Genomic DNA, 11,705 nt, shown 5'->3' on the forward strand with positions numbered 1-11,705 from the left:
TTGATTTTCCGTTTCGGAATCCTCTTTGATAGTTTCCGACTATCTCTTCGACGTGCGGGACAAGGCGATCCTGAAGGATCAGGGAGAATATTTTATAGGCGGTATTCAATACCGTAATACCCCTGTAGTTGTTGCAGTCCAACCTATCTCCCTTCTTGTATATGGGGTAGATGATGCCGAGATTCCAATCACAAGGCATCGATTCGCTATCCCACACCTCAGTAACAATTTGATGAATCTCGTTTTCTAGTCGTGCACCTCCATTCTTGACCAGTTCGGCTGCAATTCCGTCGGTTCCGGGTGCCTTGTTATTTTTCAGCCGACGGATAGCCTTTCGTGTTTCTTCTATGCTAGGTGGCAGTAGCATGTCACCATCTGCTAGTGGCGATTCTAGCTGTTCGCTAAACTGGTCATTGAGTAGTTCATCAAAGTACTGAGCCCACCGCGAGAGGACCTCTGGCTGGTTACTGACCAGATCTCCATCCTTGTTGCGACAGCAGGTTACCTTAGGTACAACGTTGTTTCGGTGACCTGCTATCGCTTGGTAAAACTTTCGTGTCGGTCCGTACGCCTCTCTGGTTTGCTCGAGTTCCCGCATGTTTTGCTCTTCCAAAGCATGCTTCTTGGAGCGGTGAACTCTTTTCTCTTCGCGTCTGAGCCGTGAATATTCCTCTGCGCATGCCCGCGTTCTATGCCGTTGCTGCATTGCTCGGTATGCAGTATTCTTACGTTCGGTCACTTGTCTGCATTCATCGTCGAACCAGCCAGACGATTTGGTGTCTGATTTGGTGTTTGACCAGATTTGGTGTTGCCACGACGTGGTGGGAGTATATTTCTTGCACAGTTTATTATTTTTGTTTTTAGAGCGTTCCACCTCTCGCTCGTAGTTTCATAACTGTTTTCTGGTATTAGAGACTCGTCTAAAGCGGCTTTGAATTCCTGTTGGACAGTAATGTCCCTTAGAGAGTCCGTGTTGAGCCGAGGCTGCGTGTTTTCTCCACCCCCATTGGCGCGGGGGCGGGCGATTCTACAACGTATCACTAAGCCAACCAAGTAGTGATCGGAATCGATATTGGCTCCTCGATATGTTCTGACATTTAACAGACTCGACTGTCGTCGGCGGCTTATTAACACGTGGTCGATCTGGTTGAAGGATTCGCCATCCGGGTGCGCCCACGTCATTTTGTGGATGTCCCTCCGCGCAAATTTGGTACTTCCTACAACCAGATTGTTCGCTGCGGAGAACTGGACCAATCTACTACCATTATCGTTACTGTGCTCATGCAGACTGTGACAGCCAGTGTATTGGCGGTACATTGGCTCCCTACCGACTTTTGCGTTGAAGTCCCCCAGGATGATTATGAGGTCATGCCTGGGGCACGCATCTACGATTCTAGCGAGGCGGCCGTAAAAAAGGTCCTTCTCCTCTTCCTCTTTATCTTCGGTAGGGGCGTGAACGTTTATGAGGCTGATATTGAAGAATTTGCCTCGCATGCGCAGGGTGCATAGCCTATCGTTTATAGCCTTGAAATCCATGATTGCGGGTTTCAACCGGGGACCTACGGCGAAACCCGTTCCGAGCACGCGGTGGCGGTCGTGGCAGCTGTAGTAAATGTCGTAGCAATGCTTACCACGCCTGTTGTGCACACCGTTCCCTAGCCACCGAATCTCTTGTAGAGCTACGAGGTCCATGCTCAGTGTGGCTAGGGCGTCATCAAGTTTTTTCAAGGCTCCGGCTTCGCTTAGAGTGCGTACGTTCCATGAGCCCATTTTTAGAGTAGTCCGGGGGCATTGCGTAGGGTCGATATCGTTGAATCCGTTTCGTAACTTCCTTTTGCTTTCCGTAGTCGATTATTCCATGGGACTGGGTGACTGGCCCCGCGCCCACGTGACCGTTTTGTTTAGCGTCGGGTTGCCCCCCCGACGTTCAGGCAACCGGTTTCCCGGGATACCCACCCCCTCCTGGTTCGCCATATGCCACCATCCGCCCAAGGGGTTGGGTCAAGCCCGTGTACCCAAGCTTGGATATGTGATGACACATGTTACCACTCTGCACGACGAGGACGTGTCGGAATAGGAGTTGGATGGGAGAGCCTGTATTATCCCTCAAAGGGGCTTCGGATCCCATCCCATTACAGAGCAATCAGCAATCCCATCCCCAAGCAAGCGCACTGCTTGTCAAAAATACATAGCGAGAAGATCAGGGTAGCTCGCGAGCGCACTGCCTATCCAAAATACATACTGAGAAGAACAAGGTAGCTCGCGAGCGCCCCTTTTCTTCTCACTACGTATTTTGTCCAGGCAGCGCGCTCGCGAGCTAGCTTGGTCCTCTCACTATGCATGTTGGCGCTCGCGAGCTAGGCTGTTTTTTTATGAATGGAATTTGGACCAACAGGTCGCTCACGAGCTACCCTGTTCTTCTCGCTACGTATTGTGAATGGGCAGGGCGCTCACGAGCTAGGCTGTTTTTTATGCATGGATTTTGGATAGGCAGTGCGCTCGCGAGCTAAGCTGTTTTTTATGCATGGATTTTGGATAGGCAGTGCGCTCGCGAGCTAGGTGTTTTTTATGCATGGATTTTAAGCATCCAGGCCGCTCGCGAGCTACCCTGATCTTCTCGCTACATATTTTTGATAGACAGTGCGATAGCGTGCTAGGTTGTAGAGCCGCTGATAAACAGCTGGTTTAAAAAAGCAAGGTATATTTCGACGTACACAAAATGGATTTATAGTAGTTATAATAATTATCACCTAACCTGAATTGTTTCGCTGTGTTCGCTGTAGGAAACCAGTTATTACGATAAATAATATAAGTTGTTTTGTAATAAAAAAAGGGTTTTAATTGCCTCACGCTATGTTTTTTTATAAAGGAGGACGGCTTTGCCTTATTGCTTAAATACTCACTATTATAATGATTTTTGTAACATTCGTTCACAGAGTGACATTTTGTTTTTTCTTCCTGCTTGATTATAGCTATTGTCTAAAAAGATCATTATTTCATTTATGAACAAATGCCACGGATAAAAAAAATGAGGAGCACAATTAATGAGATGAAAACTCATTAGTGGTTGTTGTGCTCCCATCGAAGATGTAAAATATGTGAATTTTGTGTATTGATTTTTTCTCACCATTAACTATATACTCTATTATTCGAGAACAATCTGCATTGATTAAGCAATACCTCACGAAAGATATTACCTATATATCTTGTCCAATTGCTAATATATGGCTAGCGCGAGCGGACGAATCACCGCTCGCTCGTGATTCGCAGTAAGCAAAAGAGCCAGCTCGCTCGAATCGTCGCAAAGAATCATTTTGCCCATGTCTATTTTAAACGCTTTGGTAAAGTAAAGTTTCTCTTCGGCTTTCTTTACGCAGATCGGCACTTCCCTTCTAGCCTTGTTGACTGTGCCAACTAAGCTAGTTTTTTTTTCAAAAACTTCAATAATTCTAAGGATGTGAAAAAATTATCACATGTTACGTTCCTTCCTCTGTTTAGGTACGGATCTACTAACTTTTTCGTCCTACGCAGGACGTTCATAATTTTTTCCGAGATAAGGAAATATATTACCTACATATTTAGAATTTACGTCAACAGCCATCCAATACTTTCACGCGTACTTATCCGGCTTCGATACCATAAACTGCGAGAATGGCCATCTAGTCTTGGATGGAAACAATTGTTCATCGACAGAAATTTGAGTACTCGGTACGTAATTGGTTTGACAGTTTGAAACAAATCTTGAAAACACATCTGATATTAGGGCAAATTTGTCGGTTTGCAATCGCTGTGATCGTGTCGATTTTTTGTCAAATATCAGGAACTTCATTATTTCGCGAAACCTATTACGCGACATAACATTCTTGCAGAACGGAAGTCCGTATTTTTCAAACCACATTAGATCAATCTCCATGCCTTTGGACTCAGTAGCTCCGCGAATGTAAAAAATAGCTAGAAATGCTTCCAGCTCAGCAAAATACAAAGTCAAGTTTTTAGTTTAAAATACTCTTCTAGCTACAATTTCAGAGCACATCAACTCTACCTCCATTAGCATTGTTAATTTCCACTACTTTCCACTGTGTGCCGTTAGGTGCCTCTACGATCGGTCCAACAGCAAGTTTACCTACACAACCTTCCAGTTTGCGGTTCGTTTTAGCTGCTACTTTTGACTGTATGTCAACTTAGTCTTTTCTAGATTTTGCAGGGACTACACGTGGAGTTTTCTTCCAGCGTTAGAATCTTTAGTTTGAAGAGTGCAACTGGCCCGACGATTTTCATTTGAAGGCCCAGTGCCGATGTCTGCGACGGAGGTACGCTTTCTTCCAGGGTCTTGGCATGTAGATTCTCTATCTGAAATAAACATAAAATAAATAATTTTTGTTTATAGTAGATGTGTGAAAAAGTTTATAAAAGTGGTTTGTCAGCCAAACTACTTTTGTATGATACTTGCCTTCAACAGAGTGCTGTACTTGTTCTGGAACACAATCTTCATGCTCGTTGTCAGATGATTCACTAGATGAGCATACCAATGGATAAACAAAATCACAATTCGAGGTATCCGACAGCGGATCCCCTTCTGATTGATCACACTCGCAAACAGTTCGTTTGGTTGAACAGTTCGTTTGTTGTTCATTCCTGTTAAAATAAACGATCGTCAAAACAGTTAACGACTGCTCGATATCGCATATAGGCAAACACGGGGAAAAAAATTGAGCAGTATAATTAAACGACTGTTAATTTGTATCGCATACGCTCTTGATAGTCGTTTGTTTAACGACGGCGTAGGACCAGTCGTTAAAATTAACAAATGAACTCAATGCGTTCGCGATGCCAAATTCTAGCCATTTTAACGACTCTGGTTAATTTTTAACGAATGTTAATTTTAAACCATTTCTTTCGCGATGCCAGCTAATGATTGTAAGCGAATAATTCTGGAAACTAACTGCAAATTTAACACGGTTTATATTTTATGGTGTTTGACTACAATTTTCGGAATCGAGCTGTAGATGCTCGTTTCGCAGGTTCACAGCATGATGCCCACATATGGAGAGTGAGTGATGTCAAGGCATATTTTGTGGAGCTTCATGCTAGCGCAAAAACTGACAATCTTTTCAGTAATGCATAATTCTTTACATGTGTATTTTTACTAATCATTACTCTATTATTACAATTAAGAGACGCAGGCTATCCATCAGAGCCGTGGTTGATCAGGCCGCACCGTGATCCGGATCATGGTTCTTCTGAGACAAATTTTAACACTCGGCACACATCTGCAAGGATTATTGTGGACCAGAAAATTGGAATGGATATATCCCGAGTTTGCTGGATGTTGAAGGATGTTTAAACTATTGTATGATCCAGAAAAAGTGGCCTCATAATCAATACATGCGTTGCATTGCACAATATATGTATTGAACATAACATAGAATGACAGCAACAGTTCACTGACATATTAAACGAATTAGCCATCCCCTAAAGCTTCGTGCAATGTGCGCTTGTGATGTAATTTCTGTACAGTATTGATAATTTGCACAACCAGCTACAAAGATTTTTCATAGTAATTTTTTACTTCTCGTTTCTCACTGTGGTACATAACCACTTGAGCACAGCAGCATAAACAATGTGCACCATTGTTTGAAGGGTTTCACGTCTTCCTACGATTGTTAGTGTTGCGCGGGCATCTCAGAGAATGATAAATATATTTTCCTGGAGTGTCAGTGTATCACAACAGGAGTGGTGTATTCACGGCAGAATGAATATGCCTCACAGAGCTGGCAGAGTTTGAGGTAGCCCAGCGCATCACGGCAACCTCCACTATGCATGAGATGTGGAGAGTGCTAAATGTAGTGTTGAAAATATGAAACTGCGCGAGGGCGAGCAGGAAGACCACCTGCATTGAACGTACATTGAACGGAAGCAGCGGCTGCTCACTAAGACCCAACACCAAAAACTGCAGCCCGGTGCGAAGGCATACCTAATCGAGTTAACGGGAACGGCAACGGATCCTTGCTCTAACGGCTCTTGGTAACACAGTGTAATGTTCGGATCAGGTTGCAATTGTTAGAGCAGCGGTGCAGAAGGATTAAACATCACTCACGGGGTCAATTCGTCAAAAAAAAAAAAAAAAAACAAAGAGTTTCGGATGATCACTGGGAGCCATCAGGGCTCCAGGTAACGAGTGGACACAATGAATTAATTTAACACATTTGTGTTGTTTGTGCGAATTACGATAAGACTTAAACGGCTCCACTGAACCGTGTCACTGTGCGTACTGAGCAGTACTCGGTCTTATCTTACATCTTTATTTATACGAGTTACGAGTATAGTTAGATCTGGTTTCTGTTTTGTGTCAATTATGCTGAAGATCAGAGTTAGAGTTTTCAAATGGTTTCGCTTATTCTGTAAGGTCAGTTCTGGATGTTTGTGCTTATGCAGTGTTTTGTTTCTACGCTTGCGGGTAACGGTTCTATTTGTACACACGATGATACGGTGTATCCTATTTTATTATATATGACTTGATGGTTGCTATTATGCAATGTTATGGTTTTACGCTCAAAGTGCGTTCTTACGGGTTTTGTGCTGTGTAATGTTTTTTCGCCTTTGAAAGTTAGTGTGTGGCTTGCATGTTTTTTAAGCGTTTTGAGATAAGAGTTTTTCTGCTGATTAACATTTCCTGACTTAAGGGTTGTTATTGTGTGTTTTATGTTGACAATTTCTGTTATTTGAGTGTAATGAGAATTATATGAACTAAGTATAGCATATGCATGCTACAACAGAATGGTTCGAAACCGATAAGGAGGAACACGTCGATGACCTTGTCTTGTATTCGTGTCTAACTTAAACTGATCGTCAGTTGATTGGGGGGGGGGGGGGGGGGGGGGGGGGTGCTTAGGGTTTGTCTAGCACGGGGCCCCAACGACCATCACCCAAAGGGCCCTCCTTGCTAATACAGTGCCATATTCTAATGCAGTGCCACTTTGCTTACCGTTAAATACGCCACTGGTCGCGCAGATGGATGAATGCGACCGAGATGGCAGCAGCGGTTGAGGAGAGCGTTTTATCTCGCTAGCCTTTGAAAATGTACCACCTTATGCCAAATAGAACAATATTGATATAAATAGTAAGGTGAAAGGTGTCTTAACAGGAGGAGGACAGGAGGAAAGGAAGTGAACGAGGTATTGTAAGTACTAATTGAGCTCATACTCAACTGATCGATCTTCATTAAAAAAACATAGTTCATAATTTACATTTCGTTTTAATTGCTTTACAAGTTATTGTTTATATTTTCTAATTCAAATTTAGCATACTTAAGTTTTAACTTTCTCTGGGCTAATTCTTTTTTAAATTCTAATTCCTTATTTGCTTATTATTGGTTGAGCTTTTTTAAAGCTATTTCACTAGCAATCTTTTTTGCGGAATTTTATTAAACTTCCCTCTGAAAACTCTAATAGTTAAAGTTCAACAATAGTTCTTCGTTTTGTTCTACGAGGTTGTTGTTGTTGTTGTTGTTGTTATTATTATTATTATTATTATTATTATTATTATTATTATTATTATTATTATTATTATTATTATTATTATTATTATTATTTTTATTATTATTATTATTATTATTATTATTATTTTTATTATTATTATTATTATTATTATTATTATTATTATTATTATTATTAGTAATAGTAATAGTAATAGTAATAGTAATAGTAATAGTATAGTAATAGTAATAGTAATAGTAATAGTAATAGTAATAGTAATAGTAATAGTAATAGTAATAGTAATAGTAATAGTAATAGTAATAGTAATAGTAATAGTAATAGTAATAGTAATAGTAATAGTAATAGTAATAGTAATAGTAATAGTAATAGTAATAGTAATAGTAATAGTAATAGTAATAGTAATAGTAATAGTAATAGTAATAGTTAACCTAAAGCAATCAAAACAATGAGGAGAGAAGATTATTTCGGGCCCATTATAGTATAATATAACGCCGCAAATGTATGAACAACTTATAAATATGGAAATAAATCAACAACAACAACAACAATAGTAATAGTAATAGTAATAGTAATAGTAATAGTAATATAGTAAAAATAGTAATTCACATTGATAGTTTTATAATTGATATAACTTTTATGCAAGCTGCTGCATCTTTTGATGGAGGGCCTAATTCATTAAGCTCTTTAGTAACGCCCTCCCAAAATTTTGATGATCCTTTATCCCGCTGCGCAAAGCGATCGAAAACTTGTCAGTCACTCGCTCAATGTAGCTAGAGAGCAAAAACCAATAACGATAAAGCGAGGTGAAAGGGAAAAGAGAGGAGAAAGAAAACGTGGGTGTGAAACATTTTTCGGCCATTATCATTTTTGCGCCAACACGGTTGCGTACCGGAGCTTTTTTGTCTAAAAGAGCCATACACATGCAGCGCGCTCTCTCGAAATACCGTAAACGCTTCAACCGATCAAGAGCTTCGATCGGTTCTTCGGACATTTCTGCTCGCTTTCTCGATCGGTTTCGGCGGAAAGCGAGCTAGAAAGCGAGCTCAAAAACTGCTCGATTTTGTTGTGCGGGATGAATATCACCGACAATGGGGCCCTTTCCGTTTGAAGTTCGTAGGCTGAAATTTCAACCTGTCCGCTGTTTGCATTGCATAGCATTTTTCGAGCAGCTACCTAAGTGAGTATAATATACAGGTGGGCTTATCCCAAGGTGTATGAATTAAGAAGGCTGATATTTTTCGCTTCTACTTCTGAATGAAGATTTTAAGAGTGTTTTGAGTATTCGTCAAGCCTCCAGAAAGCTTGTTGGAGCAAAAGTTTTCACTCGTTCTGTCAAAAAGTGATGTTCAAAATTGGTTATAAAAAATGCTATGAGACCACCTGGACTACATACACTTTGATTCTATATTCCATCACATGATCTCTCTTTAATGCACATATACATACACACACCTACACACACCACACACACACACACACACACACACACACACACCACACACACACACACACACACACACACACCACACACACACACACACACACACACACACACACACACACACACACACACACACACACACACACACACACACACACACACACACACCACACACACACACACACCACACACACACACACCACACACACACACACACACACACACACACACACCACACCACACACACACACACACACCACACACACCACACACACACACACACACACACACACACACACACACACCACACACACACACACACACACACACACACACACACACACACACACACACACACCACACACACCACACACACACACACACACACACACACACCACACACACACACACACACACACACACACACACACACACACACACACACACACACACACACACACACACACACACACACACACACACACACACACACATTCCCGGTGCGTTGAAAAAATAAATGTCCTATCTTTTTTCTGATACTGTACTACTTACTAGAGATCTTCAGCGCCCCTAAATCGGCGGGGGCTCAGGCGACCGCCTAGTCCGTCTACCGTAAGATCCGCTGCTGCTTCCAAATATCAGGCCTATTCTATTGCTCTTGCTTGCAACTGGAATGTCTTTAAGTCGAGTTGAATATTACTATAGAAATCAGGTAAACCATCCCAGTAAAAGAAAAAAGTACTGATATGTCTAGAAATTAATTGAAGCAAACTATCCAAACGCCATTAAAATGAAAACGGATGGACCAAAAGTCCCACAAATAATTCTTTTGATTATCTATAAAGAAAATCCTTATTTTTCGGCTTACAGTTTCGGATACCCGTCTCGATGGATTTTCCCTAGCAAAGTTATGTAACAATAACCTTATTTCAAAAAGCAATCGAGACAAGTCTCTCGACTGGACTCAAATTGAGAAAAGAATAGAAAAAGCCCATATATTACAAGATAATTTTTATTTAATCTTTTATACATTTATTCGTTTGTTCTTCATGAATAAATTAATAAATGAATACACACAATTTACGAGAAAAGCTTAGCTCAACTATCATTTCAAAGTATCGTTCATAAATATGTTTAATTTACTACACAATGTAGTGTTTCAAAGTATAACGAAATACAGTGGTTAATATGGACAAACTACCATAACTGGTTTTTAAAAGTATTTTTAAACATCTGGTTTATTAAATTACAAGAAAATTATTTTCAATCTGCTTTAACATAACATTTTTAAAGTCTGGAGTATCGCATTTTTACCATTATTAACATATTCGAAAATTTCCGCAGATCAATGCGTCGCGGATTTTTTCCCATACAAAGCGGAACGATCGATTTTTTGTAGCATAATTCATTTTGTTCGTGAGCGACGATGATATATAGCGACGTAACTGTGTTAGTGTTAAAACTGTGTAGAAACTAAAACGCGCTCTCGCATCCTTGTATTTCACACAGTTTCTCCGCTTAACTCTAGGGTTTTACACACACCATGATAAAATATCCCGCTCTTCTTTTGTAGGGAGTTTTCAAAAAAAAAAAGGAAAAAAAGCAGTAAAATTAATACCTTGCTGGTGAAATGAGTTTCACATGACGCCAACATGACAGCCGGATTGATCGAATTTTTTCGATCGAAAAATTGTGCTGAGGCCGATTATGTTCGTTTAACATGTGTGTGTACCTGGTAGCAGCGGTTGTACTGCTTACCTGTCGTATGCCGCTGTAATACCGAGCGAGCCGCATAGACAACGCATCTAGAGGACATGTGTAGCCGTGAGGAAACTTTTTGTCTCCCTTTTACCTTGTCCTTGCTTTTAGAAACTCCATTTGAAAATATTCTCGCGGGCCGTAGTTAAGTATTCATGACAAGTTGCCTACCATACATCTTTTATTGTATAGAACTAAGGGAACATGGAAATAACATTAGAATAATAAAAGCAGTTCATGAAATTTACTCATGCTTTACTTCACTGGAGGTCACCATTACTCGGAAATTTTATTGGGCCTGGATATTTCTTTAAACCTTGTATATCGCCTTCACACACGAACGACACACGAAGTACACATGTAGGGCCGCGGGGCCACGGGGCTTTATCAAGCTGAGAAAACATTCTCAAGCACTCATTTAAGTTTCTCAATCACTCAAAACTTGTTCTCAGACGCGAGCCCGTGGCCGTCGTCAATTTTTCTCACCCTGAGAAACTGATAAAGCCACTCAAGCTCTATTTGGAGCTTTAAATAGAAAATAAGTTTTTGATCGCATGTTTAAAAAAAAAATCAATTATAAACATTGTATACATTTTCCAAAGTGATTACCGATAAACGAATAGCACAATTACTCATATTTCAGTTAGCCGATCGCTGCATTGTCAACTTTCTCAAAGATTCTCAAAGAGTCTCAAACCGATTTTGTGTCGATTCGAGAAACGTTGAGAACGCAGGATTCTCAAAAGCACTCATGAGTGCTTGAGAAAATGAGCGTTGAGAAACCCCATGGCCCCGCGGCCTAGTATTTTCATAACGCTAATGACTAATAACAATAACTTAAAATTTTAGCACTATATCGGCAAATTTTGACTACCCGCACAACAAAATCGAGCAGTTCATGAACTCGGTTTCTAGCTCGCTTTCCGCCGAAACCGATCGAGAAAGCGAGCAGAAACGTCCGCCCGCACAACAAAATCGAGCAGTTTTTGACCTCGCTTTCTAGCTCGCTT

At 40.8% G+C, this 11,705-nt stretch overlaps 2 protein-coding genes across 4 annotated transcripts in view; one reads left to right on the forward strand and one right to left on the reverse strand.

Moving 5' to 3' along the window:
- The window catches only part of LOC121598841 (protein abrupt-like), a 66,514-nt gene that overhangs the window by 20,017 nt on the left and 34,792 nt on the right, over window positions 1–11,705 (forward strand). The gene's annotated exons all lie outside the window — the stretch shown is intronic.
- LOC121588476 lies at window positions 4,166–6,082 on the reverse strand. The gene is made up of 3 exons (XM_041906518.1): window positions 5,975–6,082; window positions 4,451–4,635; window positions 4,166–4,350 (listed from the first exon to the last, which is right to left on the reverse strand). The coding sequence occupies exons 2-3, from the start codon at window positions 4,631–4,633 to the stop codon at window positions 4,192–4,194; spliced, it is 342 nt and encodes a 113-aa protein (XP_041762452.1). The 5' UTR covers window positions 4,634–4,635; window positions 5,975–6,082; the 3' UTR covers window positions 4,166–4,191.

Source organism: Anopheles merus, chromosome X (genome assembly GCF_017562075.2).
Source record: "Anopheles merus strain MAF chromosome X, AmerM5.1, whole genome shotgun sequence".
NCBI lineage: Eukaryota > Metazoa > Arthropoda > Insecta > Diptera > Culicidae > Anopheles > Anopheles merus.

What these genes read in the sequence shown, in the direction of transcription:
- LOC121588476 (XM_041906518.1), bottom strand. Translation starts at nt 4,633, where the DNA reads ATGAACAACAAACGAACTGTTCAACCAAACGAACTGTTTGCGAGTGTG. An exon ending in AGTACAGCACTCTGTTGAAG is followed by an intron (nt 4,351 to 4,450) that starts GCAAGTATCATA and finishes TGTTTATTTCAG; the next exon opens with ATAGAGAATCTACATGCCAA.